Source organism: Dromiciops gliroides, chromosome 5, assembly GCF_019393635.1.
Source record: "Dromiciops gliroides isolate mDroGli1 chromosome 5, mDroGli1.pri, whole genome shotgun sequence".
NCBI classification, from domain to species: domain Eukaryota; kingdom Metazoa; phylum Chordata; class Mammalia; order Microbiotheria; family Microbiotheriidae; genus Dromiciops; species Dromiciops gliroides.
In genome coordinates, this window is record NC_057865.1 from 44,541,078 (window position 1) to 44,566,444 (window position 25,367).

Consider the following 25,367-nt stretch of genomic DNA (forward strand, 5'->3'; position numbering starts at 1 on the left):
GCCCATCAATTGGGGAATGGCTGAACAACAAACTGTGGGATGAGATGATGATGGAACACTATTGGGCTGTAAGAAATGATGAGCAGGAGGTTCTCTGAAAAACCTAGAAAGACTTGCATGAGCTGATGAAAAGTGAAACATACTGTACACAAAGTTACGGCGATACTGTAAGATGATGGGCTGTAAATGACTTAGTTATTTTCAGCAATGCAATGATCCAAGACAACTCTGAAGGACTTAGGAAAAATGCAATCCATCTCCAGAGAAAGAACTGATGGTGTCTGAATACAGATTGAAGCATAATTTTTTTTAGTTCCTTTTTCTTAAGGTTTTTTTTGTCTGTTTTCTTTCACAACCTAATGTGGAAATGTTTTGCATGACTACATATGTATAAGTTATATTGAATTGCTTGCATTCTTAAGGGAGAAGAGAAGGAGGGAGGAAGAGAATTTGGAACACAAAGTTTTAAAAATCAACATATGGGGCACATAGATGGCACAGTGGATAGAGCACTGGCCCTGGAGTCAGGAGGACCTGAGTTCAAATCCAGCCTCAGACACTTGACACTAGCTATGTGACCCTGGGCAAGTCCTTTAACCCCAACTGCCTCACCAAAAACAAAAACAAATCAATGTTAAAAATTATTTTTACATATAATTTGAGGGAAAAAATAAAATTCTACATTCTGAAGAAAAAAAATTATCAAGTATGTAAAGAACTGTGAATGATTTAACTATTCTCAGCAATACAATGATCCAAGATGATTCCAAAGGACTAATGATGAAGCATACTATCCACCTCCAAAGAAAGATATCAATTGATTGAACACAGACTGAAGCATGCTATTTTTCACTTTCTTTCATTTTTTCTGTTATTCAAGTTTTCTTATACAAAATTACTAATATGGTCATGTTTCACACAATTGCTCATGTATAACCTATACCTGATTGCTTACCACCTCGGGGAGAGATGAAGGGACGGAGAGAAGGAGGGATGAAATTTGGAACTCAAAACTTTAAATAAAAAATGTTTATTATTGTTAAAAAATAACAAGTATGGATCAAACAGTTGATATTTCTATAATGAAGCACTACAATACATCTATATATAATACTATTTTTATCATGGAGTGAGATTAGACTTTTAGGGAACTTAAATCTGAGAGAGGGGCCAAGGTGATGAAGAAGCAAATAACAAAATATAAAAGCTCTCTTCAAGCAGTGATCATCCAGATGCCCCAGATGCTTTAGGTACCTGATTTGTATGATACTTCAACAATCATTAAAACCAAAAATCTACTGCCTAAAAAATACAAAGCAGAGATGAGCAATTCATTTCTTAATTGTCAATAATTGCTGAATGTGTTATTCCAGACTAATGACTCAATTTACAGCATCTTTCCAATTATATTCTAAAATATAACAATAATGAAATGATAACGGTTCCCTTGTTGAATTCAATGGCTTCTTCCATGTGGCATCTTTTGAAGTGCAATCTATTATGGCAGCCACAAATTCCCATGGCCACTTTAAAAGCTAGACCTGCACAAAGAAGGCGCTTCAAAAAGAAATGAGGCTTTCATACTGGCATTGGGAATGTCTTCTCTCACATGAGGGAATCAAAGATGGTAGCATCTAGAGAGCACGTGGGGGACTTTCAGTCCATAAGTTCAAATATTTGACCTGAGAATATCCCACACATTAAAGTAACAGCACTAGGGAGTCTCTCAATCGGCATGTGTCTTGAAGGGTAACCTTCCCGGCGAGGCTCCCTAGGCATGCTGTAAGGGCACAATGCCAAAACATTTTTATAGAGTAATTATTTCTCTGCTGAAAAAAAAATTCAGGACATTTTACCCAGAGTTATAAAGTTAATCAGACATTCTTACCTGACTAGCTACAAGGTAGATGAGTTCCCCAAGGGTCGGTAAAAGGCACTGTTTTAATTTGCTGTTCCTGAAGTTTTCCCTAATTAGTTCAGTTAAGAGAGTAACTGCCTGAAGAGAGAAAAAAAAAAGTAAACAAAATATATTATCACATTTTCCCCAGCCTTTAATCTATATATAAAGGATAATCCACTCTATAAAATTTGCCTTCTCTTTTCTGAGCTAATTTAAAAACAGAGCCAGGACAGGCACCATATTCTAGAATGAAATGTAAATATATCTGTGTGGGAAAAATTACCTGGTGAAATAATAAACTGTTTTCACATGGTATTCTCTTATCACAAAGCTAAAGCATTAAGCAATAGTAGGTGCAATTACATATCACCAATGATGCTCTAAGCCCATCCATTTTTCCCAAAATTCAGAAGCCACCATCACACTGGGTGCTAAATCACTTGGAGCAGAGGTCTGTGGGAACATGCCCTACAACATCAACATGACAAGCAGAACTTGGGGTTTGCTCAGTCCACAGGTTCTTCCATGTATAAGTTCTCACGACTAGTACCCTGCCTCCCCTGTGCTAATATACTCCTCAAATGTAAACATAAATCAAATATAAATCAAGCATAATAGAGGGAGCAGCTAGGTGGTGCAGTGGATAAAGCACCGGGCATGGATTCAGGAGGACCTGAGTTCAAATGTGGCCTCAGACACTTGACACTTAAAGGCTGTGTGACCCTGGGCAAGTCACTTAACCCTCACTGCCCTGCCAAAAAAAAAAAAAAAGGATAGTGGTGGGCACTTAATAAATGTTTATTGGTTGATTGATTATTCCTATCATCTCAAAACCAAAATAACTTGTTATGACAGAGTTCACCTCCATATAATCCGGAGCAGGACAGAGCAAGAGATACAGCATAGCTGCAAGGAAAGATCACTTCCTTTGAAGTCAGAAGATGTGAGTGAATCTTGCCTCTGCCCCATACTCTCTGTGGAACCTTGGGCAAGGCCCTTTGCATCCCTGAGCCCTGCCAGGGCCTTCATCTGGAAAATCAGGGGCCTGGATTAAATGATCTCTGAGTCCCTTCCTTGTTTCAATCTTTGACCCTAAGATAAAAAACTTTGAACCCAGAGTCAAGAGACCTCAGGGAGCCCAGAATGCCTAGTTACAAACGGTGGTGTGGTACAGACACCCCAAGGCACCCAAAGGACTCCTGAACCCTGATGTCTGTCCTGCTGATACACCCTCAGGACCACCAGGTCTTCCCATCCACACTGTAGCTGAACCATCCCACGTGCGCTGTCTCCCCCAAAGAGAGCTTAAGCTCTTTGGAAGCCAGAGCTATCTTCTGTTGTAGGCCCAACGCTTGGCACAGTTTTCAGCAGAGAGTCAACATGTGCTTTTTCATTCAGTCTAGTTCTAGCTACATATTCACTCGTTCTACTTATACACATAGAAATATCTGTATAAATATCTCAGGTCTCTGTCTCTTCATCTGAAAACAAATGAGCTGGAGAACACGACTCGCACTAAGATCCCATGTCTATTATGAGCAGGCTTTTTTTTTTCTTAAAGCCAATGTCTTATTTAGGTGGCTGTTACCGCCTACTACACAAATTCCAGGTGCCACTATTGTACAAATTTCTGAAAGTACAAATAAGACTGAATGATGAACCAAGCCACTGTTTGGGACTATACCCATTTATTGAATATTTTATATAAAAAATCCAGTGGGGGCAGCTAGGTGGCATAGTGGATAAAGCACAGGCCCTGGATTCAGGAGGACCTGAGTTCAAATCTGGCCTTAGACACCTGATACTTACTAGTTGTATGACCCTTAACCACCATTGCCCCACCCCCCCAAAAAAATCCAGTGAAACACACATTTGGGGACATTCCCTTCTTCAGTGGAAGAAAAACATTAAATGTAGGACACTGTAAACCCTTTCTGCTTTCATGTAAATTTTAAAATTTTCTTTAAAGTAGACAATAATCATTTGTAAATTCTCTGGTTATCTGTTTATATATATATATATATATATACACACACACACACATATACATATACATATATATATATATATATATATATATATATTTCCCTTTTGAAACTTTTGTGAAAGGGTTTATTTTGAAGATTTGCCTCCTTACTCTAAAATAAGGGTAGCTTCTTCAAGGTCAATCCCAAGCTAATTATATTAACCTACACTAGGCCCTCTGATCGATGGATCAATAAACATTTATTAAGTGTCTTACATGTGCCAGGCACTAGTTTAAGATTAAGGGATATAAAGAGAGGCTAAAAACAGTCCCTGCCCTCAAGGAATTTATAATCTAAGTCATCTCCCTTCCCAAGTTTATTGAATATGTTCCAAGGTTGAGCTGCTCAAACACTAATCATGAATTCAAAGACTTTACTAGAGCTTGGCCACCTAACCCTGGTCAACTAACACCCCTACCCCACACCCCAACTTTCAAGGTCACATCTAAAGCGAAATTTTAGTGACAAATGTTAGAATGTTAGAAATTACTACTCTCTACTTAAGCAAGAATAATCCAGCTTCTTATCATACAACTGATGAAGACTAGCCAATTGCCTGCTGTCCACATATATGAGAGCTTACTTCAACATTCTCACCCATTATCCTGGGACCTGGCCAATTATATCCTTCAACAAACGTACTTGGATACTAAAATAAGCACTGGCTTCTGCTTTTACTTTTTATTGAAGAAAAAGGAGGTACTACCACATACCTATCCATTTGGAGGGTACTGTTAAATATTGGTGGATGGAGCAGCCTGTGAAATTAACCCCTAGCATGCCCCATTTTATGAGGCTAAAAGAAACTTTGGTAAAAAGATTTCTAAAAAAAAAAGAATTATTAAGTAGTTTCATTATATTTTAGATTGGATTAAACAGCCTAACTCAGAAAGAGAAGTAATCAAATAAGATAGATAGAATGTTAAAAGATAAGCCACAGGGGCAGCTAGGTGGCGCAGTGGATAAAACACTGGCCTTGGATTCAGGAAGACCTGAGTTCAAATCCAGCCTCAGACACTTGACACTTAACTGGCTGTGTGACCCTGGGCAAGTCACTTAACCCTCATTGCCCTGCAAAAAACCAAAAAAACAACAAAAAAAGATAAGCCACAGAAGAAATGAAGCCATGTTCATCCTTTATTACCAATTTCTTTTGATAGAGGAAGAGAGAGTCATGGGACTAAGTAGAGCCACATGAACTCTATTTTCTCTTCATTTTGACAACGTAAGATAAGTTAGAGAGTTATAATGAGGAAAGTTTTTGTTCACCTCATGGTGAACCACCCCACCAACTTGGCTCAAATAGTAGATGGCCCCTAATTAAAAAATAAGGTTTAAGAATCACCAACGGAGATAAACTCTGGCCTGTGGTTTCTATTAGATAGGAATGTAGAAATTTTGTAATGAGCTGAAAGTTTTAATAAATCTTCAAGGGAACTATTAATTAAACCTGAAGAATACTAGTATCTAATTGCACCTCATAAAATTAGAGAAATAGAAAATGGCTACTTCTAAAAGTACCTGTTGCATATAGAACTTAACCAACATTTAATTATGGAAGTGGATCTTATTAACAGAATTTACAAACAAGCTCATTTAAAATTGGCCGAATGGAGGGAAGATGTCTCTAAAGAGAAAGTTACACATCTGAGGGCCAACACTGCAGGTTACTGCTCCCCAAAATAGGTAAGATTTTTCCTCAGGTAAAACCACCTTAAACGCCAGACTCACAATCCCCAGGTCTTAGATTCTATCACTATTTTGTGTGTGTGTGGGGGGGGAGAAATGAGGGTTAAGTGACTTGCCTAGGGTCACACAGCTAGTAAGTGTCAAATATCTGAGGCTGGATTTGAACTCAGGTCCTCCTGAATCCAGGCCTAGTGCTTTATCTACTGCGCCACCCAGCTGCCCCCAATCCCCAGGTCTTAGAAAAAGTGTCAAGGGAGGCATTAAAGGAGTCAGGAGCACAGTAAAATATCATAAGGCCAATGAAGCTGCTGGCAAAAAAAAAAATTAGACATTAGGTAATGAATACATAATAATTTTCAGCAACATTATTAAAAACTACTTCAGTGAAAATGTCTGGCTTTTTATCCTGAAGATTTTTAAAAATTGATGAAGCACATGTTCAGAGACATATGTCAGATATTACTCAATACAGAGTCAATGTAAAACCCCCCATCATGGACCGATTTTGGTATAGGTATACAATATATCATTCTTAATTAAGGTGCTTCAATTCTTACTTTTTGAAATAGAAGGTAATAAAATATTTTTCAGAAAACTTATTTCAAGTCTTCCTTTCACATAAACCAAGGGCACTGCAAAGATAAAATTATCAATATCATTTTATCAAAGGCATCCAGTGCCAAAATCCCATTAGACAGAAGAAATGGCCTGCTATTTTCTAAGAGAATGTGCAGCAATTACAAAGAATAATGAGCCTCCAGGAATTTCTAACAACCTGAGTCACCTGAAGGCCTAAAATTCACAGTCCTAAACTTCTATTCAGAAACTTAATATTGGAAGATCCTTATATTTTCTCAGCATAATATACTATAGCCCCCCATGACATCATAATCATTATTTTCAAAACCAAATAACGGAGGGCAGCTAGATGGTGCAGTGGATAGAGCACCGGCCCTGGATTCAGGAGAACCTGAGTTCAAATCTAACCTCAAACACTTAACACTTACTAGCTGTGTGACCCTGGGCAAGTCATTTAACCCCAATTGCCTCACCAAAAAAAAGAAAAGAAAAAGAAAAAAAAAGAACGAACAAAATTAACTGACGTAACAAGTTAGTTTTCCATTTGATGACTAGACTTAAAACTTTTTGCCTTTTTGCCAGTTTACCTCCCTTCACTAATTTCTCTTTGCTGCCCCCTCCCTTCAACCAAAATAATTAAATCAGTTGAGAACTATTTTTACATGTAATGGGAAAAAAAATAAAATACTTTATTAATTAAAAAAAGAAGCTTAGTGCTCAAAAAAAAAATAATAATAATAATTAAATCAGCCAGAAAGTTTTGCTTACAGTTTTTCGAACTTCAGATATCTGGGGGACAGAGGGGTATCTGATCCTTTATTTACAAAAGTAGTACTGAAGTTCACGGGACAGAGAAATATGTTCATAATAACTTCTCCACTTACATATTCCTGAATTTTCTTGAAGGGCACACCAAGAACAACAGGAATTAAATAAGTAAATGCCTCAATGATGACAGTAGAAAAAAAATGATATCTTAGAGCTTACTTTGACACAGTGTCATAGATACACAAATTAAATGAGATGCTAAAAATTTAATAACATTATGTAATTACTATAAAATATGCTAATATGCAAGTACATGAGATTTTTCTTTCACTACATATCTTAGGGTGAATAGAGAGAGGATCCTGAAATAACAAGTTTTATGGGTCTTAAAGTCACATATTCACAGTTTCATAAAATTGGCCCTGACTCTTGCTCCAACGTTCCAGTGTGCCATTTCCTTTGTTTTTTAATAAATCCAGTTCACCAATCCATAGTTCAGAAGGACAGTCTATGTCCTTGTGAGTTTTGACTCCTTTCTCTGGTTTCAGAAAACAATTTCAGGGAGCAGCTAGGTAGCGCAGTGGATAAAGCACTGGCCCTAGATTCAGGAGGACCTGAGTTCAAATCTGGCCTCTGACACTTGACACTTACTAGCTATGTGACCCTGGGCAAGTCACAACCCTCGCTGCCCCACCAAAACAAAAAACAAAAAAAAAGAAAGAAAAGAAAAGAACTTCAAGACCAAGATCCTATTAGCATTATACTTCGATTAGATCAAGGCCTTGAGATCTTCTATAGAAATACACTCCATAAAATACCTGCTTTGCAAAGTCTAAAGTGTCTTCTGTCCTTTGAGATGCATTAAATAACAAATGCATTAAAATGGAGAATTTTAAAGTTGAAAGAGACTTTTAAGAATATCCACTCATTTTAAAGATTAGGAACCTAAGGACTGATTTGTCCAGGGCCACAATAATAAGTGTCAGAAATGGACAAAGAACTTAGCAGAACACTAAATGAGGATGGAGAGTTGCCTGTTTACATAGCTCCAATCCTAATACTGAAGTCAGGAATTCTCCTGTCTTTCCTTCCAAGTTCTCCCACTCATATGTAGGCAGTCAATTGCCTACTTATGTATCAGTCACTCAGCAAGCCCTTATTAGGCACCTGTTATAAATCAGTCATTGTGCCCAGTGCTGTGGACACAAAGATGAATCAAGTAGTTATTTCCTGCTCTCAAGGAGTTTGCATTCTACAAGCATTGAAGAGGCAGCATTTGAACTGAACTTTGAAGGGAGGAAGAAGATTTATTGCGTGTATTTATGTACATTGCTCAACTGACTTAACTGGATGGGTGAAATGTCTGTAGCAATGACTTCCTTTTTGTCTCTGTGTCCCCAGGACCAAGCTTGGTGCCTGGGATAGGAGAGAAGCTTAATAAACGAGAGCTGAATTGAAAAGCCATCAGAAAACCAACAGGTAGCCTGAAGACAGCCAGCTGTTTTTATAAAATCGCTTTTAAATAACTGTCACATTATTGGCTAATAGTTATAGAGATGCAAACAAAATCAACGCAAAGTAACTGGGAGAGAATATGAACAGTGGAGGAACCTGGAAACGCCTCACTTGGCCAGACCCTCAAAGGGGAGGTAAGAATCACAAGAGGTGTACATGGAGAAGGGGAGGATTCCAGGCATGAGGGCAAAGAGACCGAGGAAAGAGAGGGAACGTCACGTCCAGGGAAGAGCAAGTTGGCCAGCTGGGTTAGAGCATCAAGGGAATGTTGGAGAGTAATGTGTCAACAAGCATGGAAAGATGGGCTGGAGCTGGACTGTAAGGGATGCAATCACTGAGCTTCCTGCACTTCAGAGCAACACGGTCAGCCAATGCTTTGAGATGCTCAGTTTGGCGGTTTTGTGGAGGGTGGGCTGAAGAGGGGTGAGGTCAGGTTTCCTGCACTTACTGCCTTACTGCCTCAGAAGGGACGAGGCCTTGAGTCGCTGTCTCCTTCGGGAACTGCAGGGTGTTCCCCAGAAAAGATGCTTAATCTACTTGATTTTTTTTTTTTTAGTGAGGCAATTGAGGTTAAGTGACTTGCCCAGGGTCACACAGCTAGTAAGTGTTAAGTGTCTGAGGCCAGATTTGAACTCAGGTACTCCTGAGTCCAGGGCCGATGCTCTATCCACTGCGCCACCTAGCTGCCCCAATCTACTTGATTCTAACTGAATGAACAAATGACTGCATGGGGCACGGAATGTGTGTTGGGGAAGGGGGAAGAGCAGTGTTCTGACCCAGAACTCAGGCCCCCTCCTTACCCTCCACCTTAATGTAACTATCATGAGAGAAGCCCTTTGGAGACTCACCAAGAAGAACAGAAAAATGTAAAACTGAGCTGAGTGAGAAAAATCTAGTACAAAGCAAATAAGGAGTTGAGAATACAAAGGGGGGGGGATGGTAGTTATTGTCACTGTTGTTGTTGTTGTCAAGACATAAGTAAGCTTAGTAAATTAAGGGTTTGTGCAGAACAAAAAGACTGGGACTGGAGAAAGATCCTTGCCTCACTCTATTTATATACCCATGAATAACAGTGACCATTTTTATTATGACACTTCTTAAAAGTCTAGCCTCCTAGTTTGTGGTCCTCATTGCCTATTTCCCTAATTGCTGTTAACAGGACATTTTTTTTTTTAAATCATCAGCTATAGAAAACTTCAAAAAGACTAATATGCTTGTTTCTGGGACAAAGGGGTTAGTAAGGGTGTTTTTATTCTGCAGTGGGCCAAAGAACTATCTGGACTGAAGCAAAATAACTGGAGCAAATGGGAAAAAAGGTGGAGTAAACCCACAAAAGAGTTGGAAGAAGAGAATGAAAATGACCCAAGAACTGGCCCAAAGACAGAGGAGTATCACCAGAATAAATATTATTATTGCTCTCTTACATGTGAGGAAACCAGAGTTCAAGACAAAGTTTTTGGTAAATTTTGGTAATTTTTAGTGTTATTTATTGATGTAAGTGTGGGAATCCATGCCCTAATTAATCATAGAAGACCCAGACATCTGGAAAGAATCCAACAAAAGTAAATTAGGTATGATTAAATCCTTAATCAATTTGTAAGGATCATCAGGACTTTGGGCCACTAGAGCAAAGAGGGTGACACCATACAGGAGATATCCTATGATTGGCTGAAGAAAATCAAACTCCATGGAGGTATGGGTAAAACAGCAAGCCAGTCTGTGAGTTGGACCCCTACAGCTACAGGCCAGTCTACTGGTGTCAGAGCTCCAATCAAGACACTGAGAGAGAACTGCTTGGGGGGAGAAAAGGGACTCTCTCTCACCACACTCTTGCTCTCCTCTTTTTCTTCTCTCTCTCCTCTCTCTTTCTCTTACTCTCACTCTCTCTTCCCTCTCTCTTCTTTCCCTCTTCTTTCTCTCTCTCTCACTCTCATTCTCTCTTTTCTTTCTCTTCTCTCTCTCTCTCTCTCTCTCTCTCTCTCTCTCTCTCTCTCTCTCTCTCTCTCTTTCTCTCTCCCCTTCTCTTTCCCTCTCCATCCCGTCCCCCTACAACCATGTGTAACGATTGGAATAACGCCACCTGCTGGATACTTACTGTAGAAGAGTTCTGCCCATGAAGGGAAGGTCTTTGAGGGCAAGACCAGGAGTCAGGAAGTGACGCGGGCTAGTGGGAGGAGGAAGGAAGAGACTGGCGCTGAGTCTCGCTCTTTTTCCTCTGGACTCTGGCGGAGAGCGGAGCTAGAAATGTGCTCTCCCTTTAATAGATAAGAATCTAGGCCTTTCTCTCTCTCTTTACCAAATTCTTATTCTCCTTAATAAATGCTTAAAAGTCTAACTCTTGCTAAAGCTTATAATTTATTGGCGACCACTCATTAGATATTTTAGACAGACTAGCTAGAATTTTAACCCTTAACACATGTTAGTCTGGGGGAACCTAAAGTCCTGTCAGAGTAGACAGTTGAGTCCAACAGAGCAGGTAGCAGACATCACAAGAGTTGAGAGGTGACAGAGAGGCAGCCTTGAGATGGATGTGCCACAGCACTAGTTCTGAGAGCCCAGCAAAGGGACACACCTAAGGGAGTTTCATGAGCCCTCCATGAATTACTAGGATGGGAGTTAACTCTTTGGCCATACATGTTCTCTATATATCACATTATTTTTGTACTTTCAAGTTGAGCCCACTCTCCCCAGGGCAACATGGGTCACAATAGCTAAAGAAGTCATCCGTAAGTGTCCCTCCTATTGGTGAGGAGCTTCTCCCTCCTTGGATTGATTGGTCCACAGAAGGCAGCCAGAGGCTGTTCCTGGCCTTTACTTCAAAATTTTCCAATGTGGTTGAATCTACCAGAATTCTGACAGAAAACACTGGGTCATCTCACATCCCAATGAGACATGATAGAAGCACTTTAGCGGCAATGCAATTTTACAAGAGAAAATATTCAAAACATACTGAGAAATATGTGGGATAATTTTGTCCCATGGTCCCCCAATCACTGATATCAAGATCAACATAAAACCAGTAAGACTACTCTTACTAAAACTATCAGCCCCTGTTATGTGGAATGTCCAATGCAGAGTCTATATTGAAGAGAGCTTTCCTCTGGACTAGATAGTTCTCCTACTAGGGGATGGCATGTACCAGCAACAGCAAGTCATAGGGCATTTCAGAACCACCCAGAGGAGATCCAAAATCACTCAAGAGAGTTTGACCCAAAGAACTGAGCAGGAAAAACACAACTGGAAAGAAAAGGCCTCTTTCCCAAGACTTGGTTGTGCAGCGTGAGAGATAGACCAGAGAGCTGATTGACAAAAATCTATCTTGGACAGATACTGCAGACAGATAATGAACTGATCCCAGAACTGAACAGGAGTAAGAGAGAAGGCTGGAATACATGTAAAAAAATGCATAAGACTTTTATTAACCCAAAGCTTCTCCCTGAAACCCATCATTCTGACATCCAATACTCTCCCAGGGTTGTTATGTGACTGTATATCACAGAATAACTGCAGTCGGCACTTATATGGCGATTTAATGTTTATGGAGCACTCTGCACAGATAATCGCACCTGAGCCTCACAACAAGTCTGTGAGGAGGGTACTACGGAAATGATCATCCCCATTTTACAGATGAGGAAACCAAGGCTCTGTAAATGCCAGAAACAGGATCAGAACCATGATTGTCTCTCTAAAGAATCAGTCTTATGGCTCACCCAGAAGGCAATGGAGATGACTGAGGAGTGTAAAGAGGTAGCAGTAGGGGGCAGCTAGGTGGCGCAGTGGATAAAGCACCAGCCCTGGATTCAGGAGGACCTGAGTTCAAATCCGGCCTCAGACACTTGACACTTACTAGCTGTGTGACCCTGGGCAAGTCACTTAACCCTCACTGCCCTGTAATAAATAAATAAATAAAATAGAGAGGTGGCAGTATATATATTTTTATTTCTGATAAAAGTATTTTATTATTTTCCAGTTATATGTAGAGATAGTTTTCAACATTTATTTATATTTCTAATTTCAAATTTTTTCCCTCCCTCTCCTCCCTCCCCCCTCTCCTAGACAGCAGGTAATCTGATATAGGTTTATATACATATAATAACATTAAACATATTTCTGCATTAGTCATGTTATAAGAGAAGAATCAGAGCAAAAGAAGGAAAAACCTAAAAAAAAAAAGAAAAACAACAGCACCAAAAACAAAAGAAATAGTATGGTTCAATCATTACCCAGGTGGCAGGATATTATCAACATGGAATTGGGCATAAGTGGAATCATAAAAGATAGCAGAAAGAGGGATGATTGGAAAAGATCACCTGGTTATGTAGAAAAATTCAAGTATAACAGTGGGGTGAACCTCTGGTGGAAGACTTATGGGAAATAGGGACAAGAGCAGTAATAGGGAGCCCTGGATGGGTTGTAATCTATCTCCCATTGGAGGCAGTACTTACACTGATAAGAAAATACTGATTGAGTCAACTATCTGAATGCTGTCAAAATAACCAAGCCTCAGAACACATCATAAAAGTTTCGGCAATTTCTGCATTTCTGAAGTCTCCATCATGTTCTGTTCATAAGAAAAGCTGTAGGTTGGTGGCAGGTTTATGACATTTCTGATTTTTTAATCCACTAACATTAGCTGTCAGGATTACTGGGAATTAAACTGCATGTTTAATGTTGCAGACCCTTAATAGAGATAAAAACTCTCTGTGCCTCCAGCATAACAGAAATTGCTTTATAGCTCAGTCTCGTCAGTAGCCACACATCATGTCATGTGTGCTGGTGATGCTAAAACAAATGCCCATTTCTTTGAATAAAGTATCCTCACTTGGCTGCAAAAGTAAACTGCACATATTTTGAGCACTAAACAGATCCATCTTTCTCAAGTAATGACATCTGTATAGATTATGCATTTGTTACTTTTTAATAAGCACATAAAATACATGCTAATATTAAAAAGGAAAGCTAAGAAATGGAATGGGCAAACATAACACATAAATAACATATACTAAAGAGGGGGAGGGGGGAAGGCTTGCACTGTCCAAGATAAAATAGCATTTGAAAATGCCAACACTAAGTGGAAGAAGAAAAGGGGGAAAACCAATGTTTTAAAGACTTTAAATCATATTATTATTATGTCTATCTGCTGTTCTCAGAGCATATAAAAGCAAAAATCTCGTACTGAGACAACTTGAATGTAAAAATCAACAAATATGCAAGAATAGTTTTTATGAAATCTAATTAAAGAAAATCAAGTACTTTTAATGTTCCTAAAATATTATTTGCAGAGGGGGATGCAAAGCCACTGATTCACTATAATACAAGGGAACCAGACTTGTATATCCACAAGGAGAAACTATATGTGACATTTTTACTCTTAAATTTATTGGTTCATAAAGTAATGCGATTAATTATTTAAGATAGTACTGGAACTCCCCAAACTGAATGGGATCTGCTTCTTTCAAATCAAAACTCATTTCCTATGAGGCTCCACAGGATAAAATCATATTTTTTCTAGCTTTATCTAGACTCATAATTTTCTACTTTAAAAGGTCAAATGTGATTCAATCTCAGATGTCCCAGACTGAGCCTGATTAGAGTCTAAAGAGATGAAAATATTGAATCAGTTCTGTGGTCTATTTTAGAAAAGTCGTGAAGACCTGAAATTATAGACATTTCTACAGTTCTGAAAGGCCACAGTTCTGATATTTGCACAGACTTCATTTGCTTTCCCTATACTGGGGTTGGATCTTTTTAAAATGTAAGTATGAATGAAAGTTAGATCTACAAACACAGAATGAAATCCCAGAGCTAGGAAATTTCTGAGATTTTTGCCTCTTGCCATGGCCTCTAAGGAACATTCAACCTTTCTTCCTCCCCAGGCTCTACTCCAGACTTTTCAGACTTTCTCACCCTTTTTGGGTTCCTTTTATGTGTTGTCTTCCCCAATTAGAATGTAAGCCCCTTGAGGTCAGGATCTGTCCCTATTTGGGCTTGTAACATTGTAAGTGCTATAAATTCATGTGTTCTGAGTTGAGGACTTCAAATTTGTTCCTACTGAGAAGAGGAGCAATGATCACATACAACCCATCCTCATTAAGCCCATAACCTTTTCTGAACACCAACTTATATTGGAAGTTCTCATCCACATTACTAGTGAACCTAACATTTTTAAATGAGAAATTGCTTCCTGGGTTTTTACTTCCTGTAATGCAATGTAATAAGTGCTTTTTAAAGAATGGAGGATACAATGATTTTTAAAGGACCATTGAGAAGCCTACATTAAACTAGAAGAACATGACATACACAGCTAAGTCCAATACAAGGCTGGCAGGGATAGGGACAAAGGAAAGACCCATGCCAACTACTCCCAGGAAGTCTGAGAGCACACTTCCAGCTAAAGGAATCAGGGAAGGCTTGATTAATACCCTAGTACCTGTGTTGAGCCTTAAAGCATAGGGAGTTTAGTGGGAAGCAATGAGGAAAGGGGATGCTTGGGTGAACACAGAGGCAAAAAAGATGGCGTGTTCCAGGAACATCAGTTTGGCTAGAAGAATACCAAGAAATAGGAAGGAAAGGTCAGCAGGAGCTATTTAAGTAACACCCTAAGAGCCGATTTAAGAAGTTTGTTTTTTACCTCAGGGGCAAGAAGATTTCTTTCCTTCCCCTTTTGAGCTACATTTTAAGTTTATTTGTGTGTTTCTTGCTGTTTTGGAGTGATGATGGGGAGCCGTCAAGTTGATCTTTCTAAAGCACAGCTCTATGCCACCTCACTCTTCAATCCACTCCAATGTATTGAATACACTCCCCATGGCCTCTAGAATCAAATACAAAATCCTCTGGTTTTTAAAACTAGGAAGAAGGAGAGTTTGAGGGGAAAGATAATGAGCTCAGTTTTAGACATGCTCTATCTTCCATACCCATCGCAGCAGCTTAATAAGTGTTTACTGCAATGAATTCTTCATGCTTGTGGCATCTTTGTGCCTGATGCTTCTGGATCCCCATAGTAAGTTGGAAGCCACTGGGGCTCTGTAGCAGCTGAAGGATAGCAGGTGGAAATCCTTTAGTGGAAGGTCATTAGAAGGTTTAGAGGAGACTGTTTATGGTAGAAATAGAGTTATCTCCTCGTCCTCTGCCCCTACCCCCTTAGCACACTGAGCTGAAAACAGGCCCAGCTGCTACCATCTGTACCTTTGAGGGGCAAGAAAAGTGGCCTGGGCCCTTCATCATCTCAGAAGATCAAGACTACAGAAAAAGGGGGTCTCTTTCCCGCAGCAAGAAACAAGTTAAGAAGAGAACATCTCTCATCCCCATGAATGATCCTGGAGGTGACAAGAGAGCTGGCCAGGCTGGCAGGCAACTAATAGCATGCAAGCCAGTGAAAGTGCAATTAAAGAATTTATGGAGTTGAGTAAAGTGTAAGGTAAAGGGGAAAAGAGCAAAAATAACTGTGGGCAAATACTCTCTGGAAATAAGAAACGGAAGGACCACAGACTTAAGTACTACTCAGAATCCTCATGCTTTTATTTCACAAAGACTTTCTTCAAGAAGAGTCCCAGGTCTCTGGACATGGCAAGCATCAAAGGAAACACACACACACACACACACACACACACACACACACACACACGAATCTAACTTAACAGACAGGAAATGTTTGATTACCAACATAGAAATCATTCCTTCAAGAGTTATGTGAAGACAGACCATCAGTCTTTGTGGTTTGAACAAAAGTAAAAATAAACATCAAACAAAATGGTTAAAAGATGAGAAAACAATGCATGTAATTACAACATCTCCAACACAATATAAACAACCTAAGGATACTGAAAAATGGGAAAATCAAAATACATTGACATTGATTGTCCTAAAGAAGTAAGGTCAAACAATGACTACAATACATTGACACGGATTATAACTCTTTCCTAGAGAAGCAATGTAAATGACCACAAGGAAACGAAAATAGCCCAGAAATCAACTTGGGCAACAAATACATGATGTTCCCTAAAAAGCAAGGAGGGTGATCAGCCAAGGATGACATCAGCATACGATATAAACTCATTTGCAAAACTGGGGGGAAGATGATGGTGGAAGATGACGGCCAATACGGTCTCATAAAACAGGGCCGAGTGGTAGAGAAGAAAATGAATTTGCAGAAGGCTGGAAAATCCATGGATTGTGGTATTGCCCCAAAGAGGCACTACCAATACATATGCCTCCTTTCTCATCTCTATAGAACCTTTAGACAAATTGCTCAGTAATGGTATTGTGGTAAAAAAATATGAAAGTTTTTTAACAGTCGGTTAGGATAACTGAAAGACGCCAGTTCTTCTTTAAGGACCACCCTTTCGGGGAGGAGACCAATGGCATGAGCTACGCACGCCAGTGCGCCTGATGCGCATGTCAGACTGCCTGCTATGCACTCGACTTCCGGGGTGCTAGCTGAAAAGGCAAGGAGAGAACGGAAGTGGGGCTTTTTCCTGCTCTGCTGGTCTCCTGACTGTGTGGCACAGACGGTCTCTCTCTCTCCAAAGGTGGCCTTCTCTTTAGGTGAGTTTTTATAAGGAATATAGACTAAGCTTAGACTTAAGACGATTTGTATTGTGTTTCTACTTTCCTATCCTTCTAATCAACATCACCTTGTGACTACCATAACAATAAAAGGTCTATCTAGAAAACCAAAAGCTTCTTCCATTTACTAGTCTGGGAGATAAATTAAGGGAAAGGTTAAGTAGGGGAGATTTATGATCTAACATCCAATTTTAAATCTCACAGTATCAAGGGTAAATTTGATTTATATTATATATATATATATATATATATATATATATATATATATATATATATATATATATGTGTGTGTGTGTGTGTGTGTGTGTGTGTGTGTGTGTGTATACATATACACATATGTGTTTGTGTGTATATATTTACACATACACAAACACATATATGTATATGTATGTATTATCAAAAGGAAACAGGCATGGTTTGACAAATGGTTTTCGACTGCAGACCACATTTACAGCTTAGGAGAAGTAAGGCCAACCACACCTCTTGCCCAGATTACTGCAGCAGCTTCACAATTGCTCTTTCTGCCTCAAGTCTCTACTTCAGTCTATTCTGCACACTGTGGCCAAAGTAATTTTTTTAAGTGTATAGCTGACCGCATGATTTCCCTACTCACCCAAGTCCTATTGTATTGAGGATAAAATATGAGCCCCATTTAAAAAAAATCTGTTCAAGCACTCCATGACCTGGTCCCAGTTGCTCTTCAGAGGGTCCCTGGATTTTACTCTCCCACCCTCCCTCTGAAGCACAGCCACTCTGGCCTTCTCTCTGTCCACCACACCTCCCAGCTGTCTCAGAAAGAGAACTCCCCCACAGTCAAGGAATTTTGGAGAGCTTAACAAATCTGGTTTATTTATAGGTTTTATTGTAGGGTTGATGGACTTTCTTTTCCATTTCTCTGCAATTCAGTTTCTGATTCTACCCATCATATTTCCTAAAGTCCTTAACCCTAGCAACATCCTTCCAAATAATGGGGGGAAAGTATTTTAAAAGAAAAACTGGTGGCTGCTTGGGAAGTAGCCTTTATCAAATAAGCACGCTGCCCATCCCCCTCCTCCGTCTCATGGCTCTTATTCATGACAGTGGTAAAAATAAATGGGGCTTGACCACTTAGCTCCTTCCCCAATCATCCTTTTGCAATTTGGCTTCAGCCCTCATCACTTAGCTGAAATTGCTTCCAAAATAGAAGTGAGTTTGGGGAGAAAGATAATGAATTCTCTTTTGGGTGTGTTGTATTTGAGATACCTATGGGATATGCAGTTTGAAATGTCCAAAAGGCAGTTGGTCATACAGGATTGGAGCTCGGAAGAAAGACTAAGGCTAGACATACAGATCTGGGAGTCTTTGGGACGGAGGTCATCATTAAACCCATGGGAACTGATGAAATCACTAAGGGACAGAAAGGAGAAAGAGAAGATAAGGGGTCCCAAGACAGGGCTTCGTGGAATACTCATATTTAGGGGACATGATACAGTAAAAGAGACTGAGGAGGAGTGGTAAGACAGAGAACCAAGAGAGAACAGTGTCAAGAAAATCCAGAGGAGAGAGGATCCAGGGGGCAAAGATGATCAACTGCATAAAAGCTGCCAAATCAAGGATGAGAACTGAGAAAAGGCAAGCAGATTTGTTCATTAAGAGATGGGACAGTAACTTGAAGACAGTAAAACTCTTACATGTGCTACCTTATTTGATCCTCACAAAAACCATGTAAGGTAAGCATTATTATTATCCCCATTTCACAGATGAGAAAGCTGAGAGAGTTCAAGTGACTTACTCCAATAGCCAGGGAGTGTCTGAGACAGCATTCAAACTTACTTGAAGGGGGAAGGGCAGAAGCTTGCCTTTTATTTGGACCAATATGGAGTTTTCTTCCAAATTAGCTTCTTAAACAGCTCACTGCTTGGGTTTCACTCTCTGTTCCATTAAGTCAGGATCACAGGGCCATAAATGTAAAGTGATTCACTGACTTGCTCGTGGGTCACCCAGCCAGTCAAACACAAGGCTAGGATCAAGCCCAGGGCTCTTTGCACTCCACCACACTTGCCTGGGTCAGAAGGACCTGAACAGAACCACTTCACATCAATGTTTGCATGCAATCCAGATCCTGAAGTCACAAAACACAGTGACCACAGCTATTCCCTCTAATCCCTGGTATCTTTCAAGACAAAAGAAATTATAGCATAGTGGAGAAGGGTGCTTGGTGATTTGGGTGGAGCTGTACGAAAGAAAGAAAGAAAGAAAGAAAGAAAGAAAGAAAGAAAGAAAGAAAGAAAGAAAGAAAGAAAGAAAGAAAGAAAGAAAGAAAGAAAGAAAGAAAGAAAGAAAGAAAGAAAGAAAGAAAGAAAGAAAGAAAGAAAGAGAGAGAAAGAGAGAGAGAGAAAGGAAGAAAGAGAGAGAGAGAGAGAAAGAAAGAGAGAGAGAGAGAAAGAAAGAGAGAGAGAGAGAAAGAAAGAGAGAGAGAGAGAAAGAAAGAGAGAGAGAGAGAAAGAAAGAAAGGAAGGAAGGAAGGAAGGAAGGAAGGAAGGAAGGAAGGAAGGAAGGAAGGAAGGAAGGAAGGAAGGAAGGAAGGAAGGAAGGAAGGAAGGAAGGAAGGAAGGAAGGAAGGAAGGAAAGAAAGAAAGAAAGAAAGAAAGAAAGAAAGAAAGAAAGAAAGAAAGAAAGAAAGAAAATAAGAGAAACCCACGATATCAAGAAATTCAACTTACTATAAAGGAAACCAACTTGGATGTGTTCCCTGTGAGTCAGCAAAAAAGTGAAGTCTCCATATATAAAATCTCTGCTGAAAAGTGTTCTTAAAAGGGAATTTTGAGGGGGGCAGCTAGGTGGCGCAGTGGATAAAGCACTGGCCCTGGATTCAGAAGGACCTGAGTTCAAATCCAGCCTCAGACACCTGACACTTACTAGCTGTGTGACCCTGAGCAAGTCACTTAACCCTCATAGCCCTCTAAAAAAACAAAAACAAACAAAACAAACAAAACACAAAAACAAAAACAAAAACAAACAAATAAAAAGCAAGTGGCTCATGATCTTCCTCTCACCCACCACAAGATTTCTCCATTTAGGGACTCTTTTCAACATCTGTCACTTTTAGTGGCATTTTTACTATTATTCCAGCAACAAAGAACAAGTATGTATGTATGTATATATATGCGTTTTTATATATGTGTATGTATGTGTAAAGAATTAATTATTATTTGAGGTTTTTATGACCCCATCTTTTGGCTAGAATTTTAAAAAAAACCTCGGCACACACACTGGCCTGGGGCTCCGCAAACCTTACGGGTGCCTTCACCCACAGGTTGTAGCCATCGTCATGGTGCTGGCACTTCATGTCATCACCACTCACTGACACCTACATGGGCCTGGCAAAATTATAATGATTGGAAGCCCAGTGAGGGCAGTCATGTGACTGTCAGAGCAGCCAGCCAATTGTCTGGGGGCTGTGTGTGGTCAGCCTGGGTCTGCTGGGAAGAAGGGAGGTTTTTCGCTACTCTAGCTTGAAGCTGGAAGGTGACAGGACCCTGCTGTATGTTCTCAGCTGATTCCTGGGCAGTGGTGTTGTTCAGGTTGTATAATTTCCCTTTCCCCATTTTATTTCCTTTCCCTTAATCCTACTGATCCTGTTTGTGTTTTTTTAAGTTCTTTCTTGTTAAATAAATCATGTTCTGTTTTGAGGGAGGCTGTCAGTCTCCTTCCTTGCCCCAATATTGCGGCGAGCTGCCTAGCTAACACTCCCCAATTAAAAATTGGTCCCTACGTATGTATATATGCACAAATAAATTATGACATAGAAAATTTTAAAAGAGAAAAGCTTAACATAGAGTTTACTTGCAATATGAAGGACAGTGATAAACTATGCTGTCTTCTGACCTTCTTACTGGACCAACAGCCAGTCTGCAAGACTGAAAGCCCATAGGGGCTGTGTTGGATAACTTCAGCAAAGCCAAAGGCAGGAAGAAAATGAGAGAAGGCTGGACCACGAGTTAGAACTAGACAAAGGAATAACAAAATTCATTAAGAACAATGAAAGGTCAAATATCACAAAGGAACATGGTAAAAAATAAAAAGGACAAACTTAGCAGACCTCAAACTGTATTTTGCAGAAGAAATCCCCAAAACTATCCAGTGTTGTTACAAAAGCAGAAAAGTGGATCAGTGGAGCAAATAAGACAGGCAAGAATCAAAAATGATGAAAAGTTTCAGCCTAGCATTTGATAAACTCAAGAATATAAGTTGCTGGGAAAAGGATTCCCTGTCTGACAAAAACTAGAAAGCAGTTTGACAGAAATTAGTTTTGCACTAGCATCTTTGCAGTCTTTCCCAACATAAGCCATCTCCTACTCATACTGATATGTCATTCAAAAAAAGGGGATGGGGATGTCATTCAGCACCTAGCCCAGTATTTTACACAGTAGGCACTTTGTGTTAAATAAAGAAAAACACATGAACCCAGTAGTTTGAGTATCCCAAGTACATATAATCCCACCTAAAAGAATAAGTGAATGACAATTGTCTTTAAATACTACTTTGAAAAATATATTTATATAACACTAGCTTAAGTTTATTTTTCTCTAATCTCACTGTGAAAGGAATGATTTTAAATCTGGGGACCTGGCTCATAATGCCTGATTTTCTATATATCTCAGTGACTCCCAATCTCTCAATCTCTCCCTCCCACTTCTCCCCTTTTCTGACTCTTTCTGTCTCTCTGTCTCTGTCTCTCTCTCTCTCTCACTCACACACACTCACACACACACACACACACACACACACACACACACACACACACACACGCACGCACACACACACGCACCCACCCCAAAAAAAGTCTCAAGGGTTAGTTTTGTTGATTCTGAATAGATTAGGCTGTTCAAAAAAAGGCAATTACCAAAAGGGAATTGCAGTTATGCCATAAACTCTCCATAACCCAATACAAATAAGAGTTGCTGACCAATATTAGTTCCCATGTAATATGAATGGTCAATATCTGAGTGAATTCCATCGATTTTAATCTTGCTCATTTAAAAAATTCAAATATTCCAATAATGCAACATAAAATACGAGGTTGGAGAGGGTGACTTTTCAGCAGAATTGTCTCCAACAAGTAGCTTTCTGAAGACCTATTTAAAGCAAGAAGCAACTGATAAATACAGCCTCAACTGAACAAAGACTGCTGTATTATAACCAAGTCTCCTACTCTCTATTTAATATAAGATACTCAGGATAGTTAGGGACAAATATATTTATCTGGCACTAATTGATTTTTTTGTATATTTAAGTAGTCTGCAATTAAGATAATTATAGATTCCATGTAAATTGTTCCTAACAAAACTAGTTATCTTTGCTAAATTATTAAATTTGGGTCCATTAAATACCACACCATGCTGTTATAATTAAAAAGTCATATTACGAAGAGGATAATTCCAGCATGATTTTATACTTGCTATATAAATACTAATAGTATTTACTTTTTCCTCCATAAGAGGTAACATATTGCTGGGGATAGGGTGTTGGCCTTGTAGTCAAGAGGATCTGGGTTCATGTCCTGCTTGTGACCCCTACTGTTTGTAGGACTCTGGACAAGTTTCTTAACCTCAAAGGCTTCTGGGCAACTCTCAAAGACTCCAAAGACCCAGTCTCTGTCCCTGTAGTTTCAAAACATAGCCAAGAACTCTTTTTCTTGGTGTGACCTGGGGTTGAAGGGAATCTTCACACCAAGAAAAAGAGATGGACAGGAAGTGAAGCTGGAAGAGGGAAGGGCTAGGATACATCTCTCCCACCCCCTCTCCTCTCCCCAGCCCTGGTGTGTCTGGGGATGTGTTGTGTATCTTATTCAGTTTCTCTTTGTCCTTCTCAGTTTCAGGTACCAGTGACATCCTCACCTTGCCTGAGGGTGGAGCCTTGGGGACCTTGGCACCAGGCTTACAAGTGGGATGTTGAAGCCAGGGTGCCCTGGGACTCAAGACCCGAGTGCGTTTTGAACTTAGAACTGGGACAGGGCTCTCTACAGAAACCAAACTAAGATGTTTATCTATCTATTTCATACCTTCGAAGTCAAGATTTCTTTGAAAAAGTTAATCTCCCTCTCCATGGTTAAATGCATGTGGGGTATAGGGGAGCCCTCCCCCTCTGCTTGAGGGAATGCCACAAGTCAGTTGCATTGGTGGAAATTTGCAACTTGTCATTTATGGATTGTTTGAGGACTGACACCATTTGCTATATTTAATTCTGTACATAAGTTTTGCTAGATGGATAGGTTCTGTGTTCCTGAGTCCCATATAAGAATTTATAGGAAGTTTAACATGAGAAACCTAGATCACTAGTGTTCAGTGGAATTGTTCCTATTGTTTGGCCTTCAAAGTGACCTCCACTGTCTTGCCTTTTTTAAAAGCAAAATGCCCTGCACCTTCTCAGGGTGAAACGCCTTTAGACTTGTAACTGACTGTGCTCTACAGTATATTTTATACCTCACTTTGTCATTAAGTCAGTTCCATCAGTATAATTTTGCAAACCTCACTGATTGATCACTCGGTTACTTAGTACTCGTGGACAACTGCGATTTTTGTCTGTACATGTGGGATGGTATATGTGATCATATAATAACTGTTCGGAGACTCAAGTATACAGGGGGAAACTGCTCCCTCTCAACCACCAGAGGACTGTTCTGTATGAGGACTGATAGGAATCCGGTTACCGTGGGAAGTCTGGCCTCACTAGATTGTTACTGTCTAGTAGATATGTTCACATTTTTTAAGTCAGACAAACATAGGATGACTGCACAGAGGATCTGGACTAAGCTGTTTGTATATTATATATTTTGCCTTGGAAGTGAAACACTTCTTTTAAATCTAACAAAACAAAACCATTGTCTACATTAGTCATCAAATACAGAAACACAAAGGAATTCAAGTTGAAACTGCATTTCTATCAGAGGATCCCATCTTGATTAGGTGAGTTTTTTATTATTTCTCCTCATGCTAACTTCCACTGCCATAGTTCTTTCATCTAACAGAAAGTCAAACAGGATGCGCCTTTCTGATTTCATCAGGATTACACACTTATATTTTGTTCTAACTCTAAAAACTCCTAGCTTCTCTTCAAGCAACAGTACAAAGAGGCTTGCAATACCCTCGTTAGAATCAACCACAAAAATCAGCAATTACAGAGAATATTGGAACTGAAAACTGTGCTACAAGTGGCCATGTAAGACATCAAGTGTATTTGATCACTGGAGGAATCAGGCAGGGTATTTGTAGTGCTGTTTGTCATGAGACATGTCCTTTATACTTCTGAGTCTTCCTCATGTAGCCATCCACCACCTGAAGTGCCCAGCAGCATCACAACCTCCAAGAGAAATAGAATCCACACCAAAAAGTATTCTTTTCAGATTCTGGCTGCATTATTTCAAACACACTAACCTATCAAGGTGCCCATGGAAATGAGGGGAAGGAATGATTGCCTAAAATTCTGAGGCGATTTAAAAACTGAACCCCATCCAAGCTTGGACCTGAGGCCATGATGCTACACACAGTCATTGGTATGTCAGGATACCCCCAACCAGAGGGCCATGAAATGATACAATGGAACAAAATGAATAAGCATCAAATTATAAAAGTAAGTCTAGGCATGTTAGCCATAATGAAAAAGAAACAAGAAGCAGCTTGTCATGTAAAATGAGATCCATGAGATGATCTTACTGTGAAGAATCCCAGGGTTGACAAGGACACTAAAGAGGACATTCAGTCCATCTCTCCACAACCACCCCAGATAAAAGAGGATCTGTTCCAGTTGAAAGACATCTAGAGAAATTACCGACATTATCCCAAAAAAAAAAAAAGAATTCCAGCTAATCTAAGCCCTTCATGTAGCAAATGATATCATTTTTTTCTTTGCCATCTTCAGTGGAAACAGAAACCGTTCATCTTCTACAAACGTCAAGCATCGTGATCTCCTCTCAGCCTTCTGTTCTCTGAAATAATTCCAATTTGTCTGACCTTTCCACAAAAGGTCTTATTTTTGTAATCCCTTCGTCACTTCATTACTCTTTTCTAGACATAACATTTTCTCCTCTTTTGCACTTATAATACTCTGGTTTGTGTCATATTTACTATGGGAGGCAACCTAGTAAAGAGGAAATAGCATCAGAGTCAGAGGCCCTAGAAGCTGTAGTCTGCTGCTAATGGTTACTCTTTGTGTGACCTTGGGCAAGTCACTTAACTTTCTTCAGCCTCCATTTCCTCATCTGAAAAACAGTGGGTCTGAACTCGATGGCCCCTGAGGTTCTTTTTAGCTCTAACAGAAGGGATGAGGTCTTATTCATGTCAGTT

The 25,367-nt window shown here is 39.6% G+C and overlaps 1 protein-coding gene across 1 annotated transcript in view; it reads right to left on the reverse strand.

Annotated features, from left to right (window-relative positions):
- The window catches only part of ULK4 (unc-51 like kinase 4), a 669,562-nt gene that overhangs the window by 561,355 nt on the left and 82,840 nt on the right, over positions 1-25,367 (reverse strand). Inside the window, exon 18 of the mRNA XM_043966928.1 lies at positions 1,889-1,996. Within this exon, the coding sequence (XP_043822863.1) occupies positions 1,889-1,996 (108 nt within the window). The remainder of the gene's footprint in view (positions 1-1,888; positions 1,997-25,367) is intronic.